Source organism: Protopterus annectens, chromosome 2.part1, assembly GCF_019279795.1.
Source record: "Protopterus annectens isolate FY-2018-M chromosome 2.part1, PAN1.0, whole genome shotgun sequence".
Lineage (NCBI taxonomy): Eukaryota > Metazoa > Chordata > Ceratodontiformes > Protopteridae > Protopterus > Protopterus annectens.
This window is the reverse complement of record NC_056729.1, coordinates 767,538,836-767,558,835: the sequence shown is the minus strand read 5'-3', so window position 1 is coordinate 767,558,835 and position 20,000 is coordinate 767,538,836. Positions and strand designations below refer to the sequence as shown.

General features: G+C 38.2%; 1 protein-coding gene across 2 annotated transcripts in view; it reads left to right on the top strand.

Annotated features, from left to right (window-relative positions):
• The window catches only part of KDR (kinase insert domain receptor), a 166,381-nt gene that overhangs the window by 57,488 nt on the left and 88,893 nt on the right, over positions 1–20,000 (top strand). For both annotated transcript variants that reach the window (XM_044062474.1, XM_044062475.1), the window contains exons 11-18: positions 31–145; positions 11,343–11,687; positions 14,866–15,009; positions 16,317–16,448; positions 18,531–18,637; positions 19,032–19,167; positions 19,352–19,456; positions 19,545–19,658. In XM_044062474.1, coding sequence (XP_043918409.1) covers positions 31–145; positions 11,343–11,687; positions 14,866–15,009; positions 16,317–16,448; positions 18,531–18,637; positions 19,032–19,167; positions 19,352–19,456; positions 19,545–19,658 — 1,198 coding nt within the window. The remainder of the gene's footprint in view (positions 1–30; positions 146–11,342; positions 11,688–14,865; positions 15,010–16,316; positions 16,449–18,530; positions 18,638–19,031; positions 19,168–19,351; positions 19,457–19,544; positions 19,659–20,000) is intronic.

Sequence of the window (20,000 nt, the reverse complement as noted above, 5' to 3'; positions counted from 1 at the left end):
TAGTATACCATTTTCTTGATGTTTTGCTAGATCCGCACAACAAGCACCCTTGAGATCCAGGCAGCAAACACATCTGCTTTTTACAGATGTCTGGCCAGAAATAAAGCAGGAGAAGATAAGAGGATGATCTTCTTTCAGGTAACCTGTAAGTACAAAAAAGCATTTTACTTGGCCATTTATCACCTTACAGTTATGCTTCCATTCCTATTTGCAACATTTTTTTCAGAGAACCAAAAAAAGAGATGTGCGGTGTACTGAGACTGTATCCAATCTATATCATCATCAACATTTTGAGGAATAAAGTGGAATCAGTGTTTATTGTAGCTAACACATTGCACTATCAGTGCACCTTTGAACGAGGCCACATGTCCTATATTTTTAATATATAAAAACAGAACGACCGAATTATAAATCAAATCCAACTTTCCTTCTGTGAATCACTTTATGATTGCTGACATGGAATAAAGGACTTGATTTTGCGTTTTTAGTACTTCACCCTTAAAAGCAAAGAAAATAAGCAAATCATAACTATGATCACATGATTCAGAAAGAAATTCTAAAAGAAAATTTGTAATAATCTAACCACTTTCAAAAATAACACTTTTTTTGCTGTTTACCATCCTTGAAGACTTCACATCAAGAGTTTTAGTTCCCATTAAGAGTGCATAAAACTCTGGGAGTGGAGAAGAATTACAATAGAGGTGCAGCCTAAAACCTAAGTAAATTATAGTTATATGATTTGACATTGTCCCGTAGTGTAAAAACTCAGTTTGTAGTTCTTCCTCTTTAAATTCTCTTTTCTCAGAAATGTATTTGTTTCTCAACTAGACTGTGTTCTTTCAGGTCATTATCCACATCTAGAATGCTAATTCAAAAATCAAAGTTACAGATATTTAGGCCATGTTAAGCATCGAGTATGCAGTCTTTTCAAAATGGAAAGCATTCACTTCATTAACTGTAAACAATATTAAAACTTACAGCTTTAGCTATCAGTGAATGGACTAGAAGTCATGTGATCAGTTTTCTAGCATGTGTGTGTGTGTGTGTGTGTGTGTGTGTGTGTGTGTGTGTGTGTGTGTGTGTGTGTATGTGTGTGTAGCTTTTATAAACATGGCAATTGTTGATAAGACATTGAAAAATATTATTATGGTTATAAAAAATAAAAAGGTCTCTAGTTTTGTAACAAAACTGAAAAGCCATTCAGTATTGTGAGGTTAAATGGTAACATCTGTTAAGTTACGAATAATCTCGTGTTTTTTGAAAAGTATTATTAATACTACCCAATAGTTCTAGTTTAAAGATCTGTCAAATGTAAATTACAAAGGGTGATATCTGGAGCTCAGATTGCATAGCTCCCTTTCTCCATTTCATGATTACAGATCCCAAGATTTCAACTTTCACAATACTTCAAAAAAGACAGATAGGTAAAATTAGACTTTTTTGTAGTGGACAAAGGCTTGGTATTCACAATAAAGGGTGATTTCCCTGTATTTAATGTAATTGCACACAGCTCAATCACATATAAGAGTGGCCAATGCAAATTCAGGTAGACTTCCACCTAATAAGGAAAAAACATTGGGGTAGAAATTCATTCCCAATGAAAGAGTTTGCCCATAGCATAAACCACTAGCATTCACAATCAGCTACAAGCAGTGATCAGAGACATATCTCTCAACCTGTTAGTGCAAGAAATCTGGACAATGCCATACATAACAGATGATTTATTCCTATTTAAAATGCCCAAATATAGGGACATTTTTAAATATTGCTCTTGCAAACTTAGAAAATTGATAGACTAACAGGTTTTGCATTAGCATGATTTGTCTGAAGGGTATGAAGTCTGAAACTCAAATGCCTGTCATTATTTCTGACTTCAACACTCAATGATTTGCCTATGATTTTCCAGAAAAAACACAGTTTTATGAGAAACAGATAAAAAATATGAGGCAAGAATCTGGCCATTCTGTGAAAATCTTTAAGTTGAGAGCTATGCAGAGAAGGGTCAAAAGGTCAAGAGAAACTAGGCTGAAGATCTGGAAGTTAACTGGACAAAAGCACAAGAGATCAAGGAAATACTCAGGAAGAAGAGGAAGCATGTGGAGTTAAAGAAAAGTTGCAGTGTCTTATAATAACGTCTGAAGATTATAAAACAGATACGCAGCCAATCCAGGCATGGAAATAAGATACATAAGGAAAGTTGGCGGTGGGATGCAAAAGTCCATAAAGTTATCAAAAGAAAGAAAGAGTGCAGGAAAAAGAAGGAGGCAGAAATGATAGACCAGGCTAAGAAGGAATAAATGAGTTTGGGGCTGCAGAAATGCATCATGGAATAGTTGCAAATGCATGCTGCTTTACACTATTACCAGCTGTTCATAAGCTGTTAGAAATTATTAAAGAAAACAGTTGCTGAATAATATTTTTCCAAAAGTAAAAGTGTGCTTTTCGAGTGTTACCTGGGGGTAGTAGTAACTACATCCTTTTTGGAGAACATTTTGTGAACACTGCCATGGTAGAACTGGCACCTTAGCCATTGTGGCAAGAGTATGAGATTTATACATGCTTCAGCATGGAGTCTTGCACTATACTTTCCTCCATTTCATCTTTCAAAACTCTATCACTCTGAACAAATACTTCTGGACTGATCCTGAAAAAAAAGCAAAACAAACAGATAGACAGGCAGACAAACATATGACAGTCAAAAGTATTAATACATTTTTCTTGTGTTCGTAGGTTTATATGTGTATGCTAGTTTAATGACCACTAGGGCCTTTACAAGCTTAGCTGTGCAACCCAAATGTGTCCCACAAATTTGATTTATATAGAGGGTCATTTACTCACCTCCTCTGTCTACTGGAGAAATAGGTGTTAGACCAGCAGTGAATTTTTGATTCCCCATTCATTGGTCGAAGTTAAATTGAAACTGGGATAGAGAGGAACTCTGCTTCACATGGATGGGGAGCCTGTTCCAGAGAATGGAACTGTTTGAGAAGCATATCTGTCTATCCAACATGTACAATTTATGCCATAAGCAAAATCTAGGTATTTTACTCTAGTAGTTCTCATGGTCTTTTTTGTGGATGTGTAGAAGGTTCAGCAAAACAGAGTCCAGGGGTGTCTTGTATGCCAAGCAAAGATCATCTCTCAGAAGTTTGTATTATACTGAGTAAAGAGATAAGACTTTGAGGTGATCAGCATAGGACATTGTGTTTACTCCCTGTATTCTTTTAGTAAGGAACCTTTGCTGACATTCCAGTTGCTGCATATGTCTGGTCAGGTACATACCAAGAGGGCATTTGTGTTGCACTTAAGCCATTAAACTGTCTATTTAAGAGATTAGGTTATGGTTACAATTTGTCTCTCAGAAAACAGTAAAGTATAAAAACTTCTCATCGACTTTTTTGTGGATAATGTAAAACTATATAGCACATCAGATGAAGAACAGAAAGCACAACTGGAAGTGGTCAAAGCTTTCTCAGATGATATAAAACTGATATTTGATCTCGAAGAATGTGCAAAGGTAACATTTAAAGCAGGAAAGCTGCGGCACAAAGAAAACATCAGTCTGGGACAAGAATGTGATATAAAGGAAATTAAGCAGGAGGGAGAGTATAAATATTTGAGAATTGACGAAGGATCAACAATAAAACATGGACAAATGCCAAAAAAAAAAAAAAGCCTTGTTGAGTAATATTTTAGAAGACTAAAAGTAACACTGAAAACAGCCGTGACATCTTGGAACAAAGTTCAGGCTATAAAGCAATTTCCTCTTCATGTTCTAACTTATAGTTTTGGGGGTGATTGACTGGTCCCAAAAGGTATTAGATCAAATGGATTGGAAAACAAGAAAAATGCTTTGTGTTTATCAAATGATATATAAAAAATAATCAGTATATACCAAGATTATATATTCCTCATTCTGAAGGTGGTATGGGCCTCCTCAAAAACGATCACATGCATTGATCTGAAGTTGTAGGACTGCACACATATCTGTTGACCTCATCAGATCCAAATGTAATTAAAGTTTAAAACCATAAAGAGAACACTTTTAAGATGACTCCCTTGCTAAGTTTAGCAGAAGCATATCAGTGTCACGTGGGAATGGAAACCAAGCCAGAAGTAGATAAAAATCAGGCAGCAAAAAATGTGTCAAAAATCCAAAGAAAGAATATAAGGTGAAGGATCAGATGAGAAGACAAGAAATGTTGAAAAGGCATAAATACAGTTGTGAGTACAGAAAACTCTTGGAACAACTTAATGCAGATCAGGATCTGATGCAGGAATTGTTAAATTTAAGCCGAAAGATGAAAGGGTAATATTGGCAGCCCAGGATAGCAGATGACATACATGTTGGTTAACATGTAGGAGAAATAGACAAATGCAGGTTCTGTAAAACAAAACTGAAAACATATCTTCTTGCTGGGTGTGATACACTGATGCAGAGGGCCTGTATGCTGAAAGGCATAATAATGTGGCAAGACTGTTACATTGGGGATTGTATAAACATTGCAATATTGAAATAGCTGAGAAGCATAGGAAACATGACCCACAAAGAATTATAGAGAATGATAAAATTTATATCACATGGGTTCACCCTTTACCAGCAGTTCAAAAAATAGATGTAAGGAAACTAGATATAGTAGACCATAAAATCATTGAAATTGCTACACCCAATGATTATAGTGCCTTACGTAGTGAGAGACACAAAGTCATAAAATACCAGAATTTGCAGGCAGAGGTGAGGGCAGTGTGGAAGAAGGATGCCAAGACAGTCAAATAGTAGTAGGTACAATTGCTCTCATAAAAAAGAATTTGCAGTCTTATTTAGATATACTACCAATACATTTAACCCCACATGAATTGTAGAAGGAGTCAATTCTGGGCACATTGCAGGTGCTGCAAAGAGCACTTTTGGCTAACATCAGAGATTGAAACAATACTAATTTCATGAACTTTAATCATACTTTGACTTAGTCATAGGGTCCATTCCTGTCATAGTAGTAGAAACTTAAAATAGTTGGAAAAATTAAACCAAAGGGGGCATTATACTCTATAATGGGTCTGATGAGGGCTGAGTACAGTGGTATGATGACCTCTCTGGACCAAGATGTCAGCCACCCCCTTGCTTATAAGTTGAGCAACATAGAAGGATTTTCTCACTACCTTGGACACATGTTGGTCGAAGGCTAGGTTACTATCCACATGAGTTTCTAGATCCCTAAATAGTGAATCAACTTTTAAGGGCGTTTTATTAATGATGTAGTTACCAGGGGTAACAGACTTCCAAAATGGTACTATAATGCATTTTCTGGTATTGAGTTTTAAGCTATAGCTTTGCCACCATGTGTTTGTGTGTCTTAAAAACTTCCTCTTGTCTTGTGGGTTACAATGACTGCTCCCAGTTTGCAATCATCTGTGAACTAGTTTAGCCAGAGTCCTTTTATATTAGCTTTGACATCGGAGAAGTAGATGCCAGAGGAGTGGGTCTGGCACAGAACTCTGTGAGACTACACTGATGACTGGCCTGTTTGTGGAGGTGCCCTCACCAGTTCTAACCTCTTGGGTCCTATCAGTGAGTCAGATAGCTATCCGGTGTGTTATAAAGGGGGTTATACCGAGTTCCATAAGTCTGTTGACAATGCCCAAGTGGGGTGTTGTAGCAAATATCTTAGCCAGATCTAAATAGCCAGTATACACCATTTTACCCTCATCTATTACCTCAGTGACCTTTTCAAAGAAGTCTACCAGATTCATTAGCATGACCTTCCTTTGACAAAGCCAAACTGGGATGGATCCAGTATCTGGAGGACTCCTCTGCCCTTGTTGATAATTTCCATGGCTTTGCAAATATGACTAGTCTGACTAATGGGTCCATAGTTTCCAGGATCTGTTGAAGGTCCTACCTTATGAAGGAGGATGACCATCACAGTCTTTCATTCACATTGCAGAAAGCCTGTTTTAAGAATCTAGTTAAATAATGACTCCAAGAGTCCTGATAAGTCATATCTCAGACTGTTCAGGAGGCATCCTGGGATGTTATCAGGGCCTACTGTGGCCATATACTTGGCTTTAGTAAGTGCAGCCAATACATACTCTCTAGTTGTAGTTGGAGGGGTTATGTTTGAGGGTATGTTTTTGTGGGATGGTTGGGGGTGAGAGGGGGATAAAGGTGGAAATGAGTTTATCTACGAACAGGTTTGCTATATTACCAGGCTCGGTGAATGTGGCACATTAACCACCAGTTCAGCACATTGCTGTGTGCTGCTCTTGAGGTTTCTGACATAGGTGAAGAAGGCCTTATGGTTATCTTTCACCTGGGAGGCCATCTTAACCTCACATTTTGCTTTGCTTGTTCTAATTAGCCCTCTTAGTTGATTATTAAGTTTGATGAGAGAGTTATTATCATTATGGGAATTACCCTTATTGATTTCTGCAATAATTTTTTCCTTTTGTTGTATATCCTGTTTAATTTGGGATACCACCAAGGTGGTTTGTTTCTGTGGCTAGTCCTGGGCTTACTTCTAGTAGGTACAGTAGCCTCTGTGCAGCCATTATGGTTGTAGAGAGTTTCTGAGAGCAATTCAGCATAGGCTGCTGTGTTCTCTGGATTTGGAGGGGCATTGAATTTTGACAAACCATCATTTAATAAAAGGTAATCTGCCTTGGAATAGTTTCTAATTGTTTCTGGTTTTAATTGGATTATGGAGTTGTTTTTGATTTTGAAAGAGATAGCTCTATGGTTGGACCTTGCCAAGGAGGATGAGACACTGGGAAGGATGCAACCTTCTCCCATAGTTACAAGCACAAGGTCTAGTATGTTGGAGCTTCTGTTAGGCATTTTCACTATTTGGTCAAGAATGTTTGTATTTACAGTCTAGGAATCTCTCTGCTTATAGATTTGAGGCCATGTAGGATTCCCAGTCTATAAAGGGGCAATTAAAGTCTCCCATGAGTAGGGTGTTAGATTGCTTGGTAAGTGTCTCCACTAGGTCCACTTATGCATTGTGAGCTTCACAGGACATGGAGGGTGAACTATAACTGGCTAGGATATAGTACAGAGTTTTGTCTGTAGTGATCTGCACATTGAGGAACTCCAGCACATCAGCCTATTTTTCCACCCTAAGGTATGCTTGTTAATGATGTATATTGAGACACCTCCACCTTTAGCTCTTGTCTGTGTGGCTATTTGTCTAAAGGTGTGGAAGGCACTGAAACCTTGCCCAGCTGGCTCTCTGCCACTTTAAACCATGTTTCTCTAACTGTAGAGATGCCTATCTTCTCAGGTGTGAGGAGGGCTTAGAGGGGGTGTACTTTTTTATTTAGGCTCCTGCCGTTGAGCAGCAACACACTGAGGTTCAGCTGAGTTGATTTTGCTATGTTGGTAGGTTTGGCAATTTGGCATTAACTAAGAAATGCACTGGATAAAATTTTAGTGAGTATTCAAAAGCCTAGAGGAAAGGTGCAAACCATCCTTGACAAAATGACATGGTCTGTTAAATATGTCCTCTCCAGCTGATAAATATTGGATTCCTTTACAATGACACTAGAAAGGCAGTCAGTTGTTGACGTCAGTATTTTTTTGCTTATATTGTGGTATAATTCTTGGTGATGGTAAACTACTTCTAAATGCTAGGCTCATACCAGCCTGACACACATAGTCTGAAAGTTCTATTATGTCTTTCTACACATAGTCCAGAGACGTACATCTCAGGATATTTACACGTACATGGACTATGATGGAATCATACTGGTACCTATGGTGCAATGACATGAGCGCTTGCTTAATTTGGCAGATCCTGGCTCCATTTAAGCAAACAGTTAGCTTCTCCTTTTACAGCCCGGTTAGGGGGCCATTAGCAGTATTTTACAATAGAGTCTGCTATGACAAGAGGCCTGGGAAGTGCGTTTAGGGCTCCACTGAGAATGACAGTATGTGTGGTGTTAGGTGTTCTTTTCTTCTGAGTGTGTTTGGGCTTGCTGAGGGATAGCTTTGACAACGGACAGTGTAGGCAATCCTTGTTGTTTAGGAAGCCTGTTTTCAAGTGCTTTAGCATACATTAGTCAATGTGTGTGTTGTATGCTTTGTGAAGAGGATGTTGTGTGTATGGGAGAGTTTAGCCTCCGGTGTCATTGTGTAATTTGTCAGTAAACATGAGACAATTGCTACATTGTCTCAAGATGCCCATATCCATCAAGCTGGTTACAGAGAAGTTAGGAAACTGCATCTCCATACTGTCTTTTCCTTTGATTGGTGAGCTACCATCTCCATACTGTCTTTTCCTTTGATTGGTGAGCTACAAAGGGGTGGTGTATTGGCTATTAAGGGTGTTTTGTTGGTGCAGACTAATAAGGATGCTTTATTGAGGCAGATTCTGGTAAACAGCATTAAGTGCTACTAACATTAATGTTTATACAATACTGAATCCTACTAAATCTGTAGGTATTGCCACTTGATTCCCAGCTAGCTATTCTTAGCTTGTTGGTGCACAAAGTATTTGGTCTATTTGACTGATTTACAGAGTACCATTTTATGGATTGTTCTACATAGAAAACTTGCTTTCTAGAGGTTTGCTATTGTACAGGGCACTGCTAATCCATGCAAATGCTCAACATTTATAGCATCACAGAATAAAATCCAGAAAACTAACTAATGAGCCCATTGGCCAATACAATGACTACACTATGAGTGCATTTGTGTATTTCCCAACTCAGATAGACCAGGTAAACACCTCCTGCCACGAGATGAATGAACCCAATCCTCCCAATGTAAAAACACTGCAGAAGAGACCCGCACGTGCAGTGCTACCAGAAACCCATTAAACAGCTAGCTGTAAACCTTTTGCTCAAGGCAATTTCAAGACCGTCATAGAGCATTAACAGTAACATGAAGATATTTTTTTTTTACAAAACAATCAGTGAAATACACACATAAAAGCAGGAAACAGTACCAGTCAATCAAAATGACTTAAGCAAGTGTGATTTAGCAATCAAAGGTACATAACTTTCCCTGGACAGCATTGGATACACGTAAAATTCTTCTGGAATGCAGGCTAGGACTCCAAGCTTTGCTAAACTCTAGGAAAATGAGCAGGAGATAATATGTAGTAAAGAATGTTTACTCAAGAGCAACACTGGTTGCTGGGTGGGCACTCAGTATCAAGGATCTATGGAAAACAATGGGTGGGAAGAGCACATAAATAGCTTATACAACAGACAAGAGCAATGAAAGAGGGGAGGGACATTAGAAATCAGATTACCATAGGGAGTGAAGGCCAGAGAACAGCCTTTGAGAAATAGGGGCAAATGTGCACCTTCAGATGAATTATTGCCATACCCTTGCTGACAGCTAGAGTCATAATGAGTGCTATCCACAAAGTAGTTTCATGCTTGTCCTTTGTAATCTGCACAGGTAAGGGATACGATCAAAGTATTTATCAACAAGAAAATAAATTAATAGCTATGCTCCTTAAGATCAGTTACATGCACAGTTTACATGATATGCCTAGAATGACTTAGTTTAAAAAAATGTTGCATAGTGCATCAACGACCTGAATTGAAGCACACTGCCTAAGATGGAATCCTAGTCACATCATTACAATACTGTGTTTGCAACAGTGATATACTGTGGTATTTTTGTCCAATATGTTTGTCTTAGGCCTGCTTTTTAGAATTACTGTTTTTTTCAATCTCTTACTCACTTTATGATACCTCTCTGTTCAACAAATTAACGGAACGTTTTTCAGTGTGAGTCACAGAAAGATGTTTGACTGCTGGGTTATGCGCATAATTATTGTAAGGCCATTTCTGCTACCTGTGGGAGAGGGCACATAGTATCATAAAGAGGCACAGGCTTGTTAAACGCTGGCTTTTATAAGACAAAATCAAAACACTGGCAGAATATCAACAAACAAAATATATCATTTTTAACTCATTTATGGTGATTTTCACTTCTTGTGACCTCACACTTGTCAGTTTTGTATGTCAGTCTTTACAGTTGCACTTCATGTGTTAGCTTTCCCATCGATTGATCGATCCATCCATCCATCCATCCATCCATCCATCCATCCATCCATCCATCCATCCTTCTATCCATCCACAACCCCTTTTTCCCATTTTTATACATGGTGGTTGGGATGTCACTTCAATAGTGACAATCATCTAGAGCCAAAGTTCACACTACCAAGTCGCTAGCCCTGCCAGTGTTGTTCTTCCATATCACACACTCATACACACACACTTACACCTTTGGCTATATATCCGGATGTTCCAGTTTACCTGTGGAGCAGGTACATGAAGTTATAGGAGCAGATGGACACAAATACATCTGAAGCAGCATATTAATATTAACTGGAGAAAAGTAGTTATTAGTCTTCCTTTTACCTCTTCTTGTGTGTCACCTCCCCTCTAAACTTGTAGACATTTGGATTATTATGTTCTTATTCACAGGCTAGAATACTATGTTTTTAGTTGTGTTTTTGTTGGATTATTTACAAGTGTAATCCTGATTGGTACATGCATTTATTTGGTTCACATCTACAAGGAGTGGTTTCCTCTGAAAAGATTACTGCTAACAGAGCTAAATACCTCAGTATGACTAGTTGGAAGCCATGTCAAAACAGAAATGCATCTGATGGCATAACTGTCCTAAATATCAGGCACCCAGCAAGCTACACAGGTCAGCAGTTTAGTAGATTAATTTATGTACAAGGAGGAGGTCCAGTGTTACTTGGATCCATCTGACTCCCTAAAAGAGATGTTTTATGTTTGTCTCTACAACTGACTTTCAGCCCACAAGCTAGGTCAGAGGAAAGAACTTCTAGGTTCATCTTAACCATTCCACTTGTCAGACACCTATAGGGTTTAGACATCTCCAAAGGTGTGTTGAAATAGTGCTTTTTGACTATTTGGAGCTGTCCTGGGTGGATTTGTGAGAAGTCTCTTCAAACTGCCTGCCACTGTATTGCTTTCTAAGGACTATAATCTACATATGGATCCTAACACATATACACACACACACACACACACACACACACACACACACACACACACACACACACACACACACACACACACACACACACACACACACAGAAACCATGTGTCGCATTCTATAGTTCAGTCAATCATATTTGTGTAATCATTTCATATATGTAAAAATACCCTTAACAGTGCAGTTTGTTGTGTATCACAGGTGTATAGTTAAATGTTAAGGCCACAGAATATTATTATGGCTATTCACCATGGTTGTGTACATCATTGTGATATGATGTGTGATATAATTTCCAATAAAACAGATATCCTTGCTATTTATTAGTTTTATAATCCTTTTAAAATATCTTTCTTAGGGGGCCTTGATATTCATGTTTTTCCTGTGAACAATCCAATAGAGAGTGAAAACGTTGTCCTTCAGTGTACAACAAAGAAGAAACGTTATGTAAACCTAACCTGGTATAAACTCAGTTCGAATACCTCACACTGCCAGCATGGAATGAAACAGTGCCGAGAATGCAAAAATCCTGACGACTTTCATAAACTCAGCAGCATAGATTGCGACACAGATTATGCAAATGTCAGTTTACAACTCAGATTCCAAAACATTTCTCTTCAAGATCAAGGAATGTATGTCTGTATGGCAAGGAATCAAAAGACCAATGAAATCCAGTGCCTGACCAAATATGTCCTAGTTCAAGGTACGTGTCAAATACTGATCTCCTTTAGCAGGGGAGGGTAAAGCAGCCCGTTTGTAAATAATGTTAAGTAATGCCACACCTGTATATCTTTATTGCTAGTAGACTGTAAAATGAAGCTGTTCATTTCTATAGTCATAGGTGAATTAAATGCAGTGTTTTAGTGTTACTTTGGGAGAGAAGTTATAGTCATTGCAAATTGTAAATGGCATGCTCTGTGTAGTTAAATGAGCTATGTGATCAGATAGGAAACTATATGCTTTTAGGAATGTTTTCACATTTTATTCCATATAATGACTGTGAAAGCAACATATATTTTTAGACAAGTGGTGTATATTTCAGTTTAGTAAGATTGCCATCCATGCATAAAGTACAATGTTTTTGTTTGGGTGCACATGTATTTTGTGTGTGTTTGTGTGTGTGTGTGTGTGTGTGTGTGTGTGTGTGTGTGTGTGTGTGTGTGTGTGTGTGTGTGTGTGTGTGTGTGTGTGCGCGCACAGATGTGAACGTGCATCCAACAATAGGGTGGCGTGCCATTCAGGATGACTTTTCTGCCTTATGCCTGTTGCTTCTATGGACAAGTACTAGTTCCCTTACAAGCCTCAGTATGATGTACTTGGCATTAGAAAATGAATAAATGAGTGAAAGTTCAACATTTCCTACTCCGTACAATTTTAATTAATTATTTCACTATCATAAATGTAACTGATTTATAAGAATACATTTAACAGCATGTTTGAAATACCAAATACAAACTGAAAATATTATATAACTTTGCCTGCATAATTTTGTCAAATCGCTTTACAGAAATAGTAATTTTTTCAAGTTTTTATTCCCGTTATCTATTCACCCCAGCCCCCTCCTGGCTAGTTGGCCCAGTCATTCCCCTTCAGCAAGGCAAGGGTCAACAGGAAGTGACCATTATCTAGACAGCTATCAGTGCTGATATGCATTTTTAACTTTTTATTCCTGGCCTAAGCTGCACACATTCAGCTAGGCACCAGGGAGGGGAGTTTACTGGGCAGTCCACAGAGGATGCCCACTCTTCTGTAAGGCATATTCCTGCCATGCACTCCTATCAGTGGCCTTTTGTGGTGTCCAACAGGGAGATCATACCAGCCAGTGTGCATGGACCCATCCTGCCCTACAGGGAGAGGCAAGAAGGCAATGCCTCTTCATTCCTCTTTATCACTTCCTGATTCCTCTAGTGCCAGGGCCACTAACTTAACCTCCACTGTCTGGGCCACAGTAAGGGCTGCATCCCTATTCACTACAGAGTCAGGCACATAAATTGTTATTTGAATTAATACTGAGCTGCGTGTAAAGTGGACCATAACCTACACCATCTTTTGGCCAGACCCTACCTAAAAAAGATTGATGCTCTAACTTGACTTTGAGTATTTTATCTTTCAGCCTGTGCTAGAGTATTTATGGTGGACTTGCTACCTCTCTTCAGAGTAAATGATAGCAACTGGGTTTCCAATCATAACTAAATTATAGTGTGCTGCAGAAATGGATGCTAAGAAATTCAGCTTGAGAGTGGAGCGAAGCTGATGAGGGGAATCTTGACATCTATTCAGGAGAATAACGAGTAGACAGTAACGTGTAGGAATGCAAAATGTCTCATAACTTTGAAAGGCATAGCTCACTCACTGCTGCAGCATCAACAGCAACCAGAAGCAATAGGCATGTCTTTTCAAACAAATGGTTCAAATGTTGTTAGACACCTCACTGACTTCCACACTTTTTATTTTTTACTTGTGGCAGTATAAATTGACTTACTGATTTCATAGCTGTCACATTTTTCCATTGCTGTTCTGCAGTGGCTGCAGTGTGTGCTACACATAGGTTCATAAGTGAATACTAGGTTAACTGCCCAGAAAGGCCATTTTAAGCCTAGCCATTAACTCCAGATCAGAATCAAACCTTTAACCTTGTGCCAGATAAAAAGCTTGAAAGGAGTATAACATAGAGGATTATGATAAGGTATTGAATCATAAGTAAATATTAGGCAATCAGTCTGTGGACTATTACTCCCCTAGCCAATAACCAAACAGTGATTAAGTATGAGAGTCAAACCCTGTACCTTGTGTCTTTGCAGTAAGCAAATTACCTATTATGCCAGTAACCATATTATTATGTGTTTGAAACATGGATGCCAAGAAATTGATCTCAAGAGGTGAATTTTTACATCCATGTCAAGTGTACAACTGATTATAATCAAAGATCTGCTCATAATTCTTTGCAGTGGATAGAAATGTATCTGCTCCAGGAAAAAAAATGTAGGATTGCAGTGTTTTCCCAACATTCAAAGCCTCTGAAAGCCAGAAAAAAACACCTTAGCTCTGTCAAAAAGTACTGAGCAGAAACAAAGTGCCCTTCTGAAACATTAAGAACTCTAAAAGTTGTTAGACACTTAACTCTGCTACTTACATGTTGCAGAGTGGAGGTCTGTTAGATTTTAAAAACTGTTTTACATTTTACTGTTGTTCTTTGCTGGTGGACGTATCACCCTGATTATCCCTCTTACAAGACTTGAGCTTAGCAGCACTTTGGGGTGCTTAAGAAACTTTTGTTAAGCACCCCTAAGTGGTGTTACTAACAAGTCTCACTCTAGGGATACACTTAACAAGTTTATCTTTTTCCCGGTACTGGAGCAAATCTTAGCACTCCATGCACTACAAGGTTGTTGTGCATTATGACATCCGAGAGTGCATAGCAAGCATATTTTGTGACAATTTTGCAGTATTGTGACATCATTCCATAATTTTTTTCTCTTCAAAATACATTATTAGTGCACAACCCTTGCAAATGTTAGAGAAACAAATACTGAAAAGATAAACAGTTTTTCTTTTCCTTCATAGTAATGGAACAAAAATGTATGGAACTATCCTATATAATTGCTCGTAACAGCGAATTTAATTAATATGCTTGAGAAAAAAATAAATGGAAGCACATTATAAATCCACATGCATGCTAACAGAAGTAAACTCCAGAGGTGATCTTGTTTTGATGGACTAAAAATGTAGGAATGTGCTCATGGGATATATACGGGAGTTCTCATGAAGGGTCAGATGTAAACTTGTTTAGCAGTGTCAACAGCAAAATTAGAAAGTATCTGGCACAAACAAAACATTTCAGAATGTGATGGTACAGTCATACTTTCTTTAATGCTGAACAGAGAGAATGCCTCCTGCAGTCATAGGCCTTCAGCACGCAAGTGTCAATGCCAGTGAAACTCTCGAGATAACGTGTAATGTGTCTGGGGTTCCTACTCCCCGTATCACATGGTTCAAGAACAACCAGACCGTACTTAAAGACTCAGGTAAGAGTTTTTTTTTCAATTTTAAAATGTGCTTGTACATTTTCTAGTAGTTACTATAATTCAGTAACTTGTCTTTTTTTCAGTATTTACCTCATTTAGCTATATTTATAAATGTTATGGCGCTGTCCTTGATCTTTGGAAAACAAAATGGCAAGCAATAATTTAATAATTAACATTGTAGCCAATAAGGAGCTCCTTTGTTTCTTGTGTTAACGCAATGTGTTTCACACTTTCACAGTGGCTTCTGCTCTTCTGTCTGCTTCAGCCTGACAGTCCCACTGAGCTGGGTGTGACTACACAACACAGTTTTCTATTCATACAACCCTCATTTGCCAGTTTGACATTGGGAATACTCTTCTATGTTCCCTAGAACACACTCTAGTGAATGTGGCTCAGTGGCTGTTGGTAGGGGGCCATACACACAGATTCTGACAATCACTAGATGATCAGAGAACATCTTTACGACACTCCCAAAGCAATGTAACTCAAAGCCTCTTCTCCTTAATTTCTAGTCCTCCTTTATTTTGTAAACAATGCAGTGATTCTAACTCTACAGTGTTCTTTTATTCCTTCTCTTCCATTTATTCATATTCTCTGTCTAAAGCCCCAGTCTTTACCACCAGTCTGTGTAAGGTTAGTACACACTATCTGTGGCCACTGTACACTACTGGTGGCTACTCCATAGTATATCTGGTTACTGCACACTATGTGTGGTTACTGCATGCTATGCATGGCTGCTTTAAACTACTTATGGATACTACACAGTCTATGTGTCTACTATACACTGTGCATGGCTACTGTACACAATGTGTGTCTACTGTACACTGTGTGTTTACTGCATACTATGCATGGCTGCTTTAAACTACTTAAGGCTTCTACACGTTCTGTGTGTTTATTGTACACTATGTGGCTACTATACACTATGTCTGGCTGCTACATACTATTTGTGACGACTACACACTATATGTATTACTTGTTACATACTATCTGTGAGTACAGTACAAAGAAGTGAGCCATCAGACAGACTTAATCAGTTCTTAGCTCCAGCTAGCCCTGCTACAGATGGCTCCATTCCCGACCCCCTAATACTGTAATAATATGAGAAGGCAATCCTTTGCATCACTAGCACATTTATAAGCATTTCCTGACTGGTAAGTTTTTCTGGATAGCATGGGAAAAAAAAATAAACGAATAAGAAAATGCATTCACACAATATCTATATTTGCACTGTTGTTAAATGAGTGACATAGAGTATGTTAAGTATTTCATGCTGTCCTTTGAAAAATAACAGATGTATGTTTTACTAGGTGTTGTTTTCCTGGAATCAAATCAAACTCTGACTATCCAGAGGGTTAAGAAGGAGGACAGTGGAGTGTACACTTGCCTTGCGTGTAATGATTTAGGATGCTCATGGACAGAGGCTACCATCTCAGTGCAAGGTTAGTCTGCAGTTTCACAAAGTCCTTTCACACTTTTGTTGTTGTTGTTGTTTTTAATTAACTGACTTGTTGAAGGGACTTACTTTAAAGCTCACTCCATTTTCCATAGTCACACTGTTAGTAATTTTTGCCTTCTTTCATGGGACACAATCAGGTACATTCCTCAGCAAAAGGATCCAATACGCACTGAAAGCACTATCGTAGCATGTGTGTTCTTTGAGCCTCATAACTCTTTACTGCATACCTTACCACCTTTATATAAGAATGTTTTTATGATCATGCTTTCAGTATCTGGCAGGTACTAAATGGTTACAAGGCAGGGTTGTACAGATCATGCTCAAGGTAGCTATCAGTATACATCATCACCTAACATACTGTAAATGTGCACCTAATACCATTAGTGCTGGCATCTGCGGTAAAAAGGTTAAGCCAAGAAAAAGGTATGATTGTTGCTCTATGGCAAATGTTTCATCAATACTTGCTCTGAAAAGCACCAGGACTGCTAGAAAATATTATTATCTTTCACATGTTTTAATAAGTACACCTTTGCACATATTTAAGTCAGTCACCTGGGGTTTCATTTTTGAATCAGATACCACATCACTTGCTTAAAAACTCTGGTATGCCTCATTTTGTATTTCTGAGGTGGTTTACAGTCAGTGCTAAAGAAGTGAGTATGTTGGTTTTATATGTGTAGTAGAAAAGGGTTTGGATAGGATTCCATGAATTTTGGGGAGATGGTAGTTAACTAGATCCCACAACCACCTGTCCCTCATTTACATATAGGTGGTGTATATGAGGATTACTAGTCTGTCCACAATGAATCGCTCAGTAGAACTGTATTGCTCAGTGCGGCTCATCCATTCTTTTCCTCTGCTGCCTTATGACTATAAACGCTGCCTCATATGTACATTTTTCCTTTCAGTTTTCTTTGTAGTTTTATTCCTTGCATTTCTCACAGTTGTGGGACACCATTGAGCTGTATTATGCACCACGTGCTTTGTAGTATAACAGTAGAAAACCACCTTAATTCCAGCTTTCTACCAAACCAATCTGACCTCGTGAGAGACAACATATGAATACATATTTATTTATTTTGGTCAGATTTTTGAAAAAAAATGATTCAAAGGAGGACCTCATTTGTATACGAAGCAATATGAATTTCTCCATATCATTTTGATTTGTATACAAAGCAATATGAATTTCTCCATAACATTTTGCTTCTGTTCTCTGATCTGTGCTGCCTTTGTTAATGCCCTACAGGATTCTCAGTTTTCATTTGTAGACTTCAGTGCAGACAGATTAAGGCATGCAGTTCTTGTTGTCTTTCCTCTGGAAAGGCATAGACATGATACAAACAATTCTATGAGGCATATACAGGACTTTGTGTGTGTGTGTGTGTGTGTGTGTGTGTGTGTGTGTGTGTGTGTGTGTGTATCAGGAGACTGATATAGGGATCTGATGGAATCAGTGGGACACAATTTAAATACAGAAGGTAGATACCATAATAACAGTGTTCAGAACCGGAATAAAAACTCTGAACAGGGTGTAAGTACAATTACTGTGTAAATATTCATAAAAAAGTATTATATGTATAGGACAGTTACAATGCAGGCAACGTGAATATAGGCTATTGTTTAACCTATATAAGCTGCATTCGTAATAAGCAGGAAAAGGTAGAGAAGGCTGTGTGGGCAAAGTGGTCTTACCTCCTGTAAGATTACATTTTTGTGCTGCGTCTAGAAAATTATATAACTCAAGCCATCACTGCATGAAAACAGCATAAAAACTCATTCTGCCCATTACTGCATATGAAACAAAAACAAACAAAACAGAAAACTGCATATGAAGCCAAACTGTACAGGCAAGTTTCTAGGTGCAGTTTTTAGAAATTGTGTGTGTCTATATTTGCAATTACCTTAATACTTGACCCTACTGAAAACTCATAGCACACCTTCGATTCACAGACAATGATAACACATGTGGATTCCTTTATAGGTATTTTTGGCACAATGTCTGTAATTTAAAATAAATGCATGCAGTGTCATGGCTTCACACAATAACATTGTATCATTTTTGCAGATTCCGAGGTGAAAACAAACAATGAGCTTATTCTCCTGATTTGTGCTGCAGTGTTCAGCTTGTTCCTGTGGTTGCTTCTGGTTATTCTCTTTCGAATAGTGAAGCGGGTAAGGAAATACTTTTCTCTACTGCCTACGACTCATTTGTCCTTGATGATGTATAGAAAGTGACTAGAGCTATTTGGTGGTGTTTCTATCCATTGTTCTGAAAACAAAAGGCCTATTCCAGAGCTTCATGCTACATTGCTTAGACTGCACTAAAAATTCAGAGTTAATTGAATTTCACTTAAGCGAAAACTGTAGCACATTTTTGATCACTTATTAAAATGAAATTAAAGTAATTACACAATTAGGGCACATTGTCTGGATGAACTTTGGAAACATTGGACTATTACATTAAAACTCCTTTGAAAACTTTTGAATACCAGGCATTGTCTGTGACTTTTATTCCTCTTGTTTAGAATTACATTTTATATCATTAATTCCCATGCACATTTTTCAGTCCACTAGAAAGGATGTGAAGACTGGCTACCTGTCAATCATCATGGACCCAGATGAATTACCCCTGGGAGACCACTCTGACCAGCTCTCCTATGATGCCCAGAAGTGGGAGTTTCCGAGGGACAGGCTGAGGCTTGGTGAGTTCTTCTTATTTGGTTTCATACAAGATTAAAACAACAGAACTTCTCTTTTAAGCTCTTTTTCCATCTGATTGGTATTATTTGAGATGATATGGTAACTGTACATACCTGCTGTGGCATAGAACTTTTGCATGTCAGTGGTAGTTAATCCTTATTTTTTCCTTTCTTTTTTCTGTGACAGGTAAACCACTGGGGCGGGGAGCATTTGGTCAAGTTGTAGAGGCCACTGCATTTGGTATAGACAAATCATCAACCTGCAAAACAGTTGCTGTCAAAATGCTTAAAGGTAGATGAGAAAATGACATTTAGTTAATAAAAAGTAGCAAGTGAGAACAATGAGTGTGCTAATGTGTTTGTGTATCTTCTATTAACAGAGGGGGCCACATCCAGTGAGCACAGAGCGCTTTTGTCAGAGCTAAAGATCCTTATCCACATTGGACATCACCTAAATGTCGTTAACCTTCTTGGAGCTTGCACAAAACCTGGAGGTATAAAACTATTAATGCAGTGTAGTTATTATGATCAAAGAAATGTACATGTTTTGAAATATACCACCACTAATTTTTCCATAATTCTTGACATTTCAATGAAGTACAATTTAGCTTCAAAAATGATTTTCTTTAGTGGACTTACTATATGAAAATCCATAAATAAGCAATGCATGCATCTGTTTAGTTTGTTTTTCGGCTTTTTCCCGGTAAGGGGTCGCCACAGCGGAACTCCGGTCCGCTAATGATTGGCAGTAGATTTTTATGAAACGCCAAGGTGCCAGCTCGACGCCCAACCTTCAATGAAATGTGAGTGAAGACTTCATTGCTCTATATACAAAT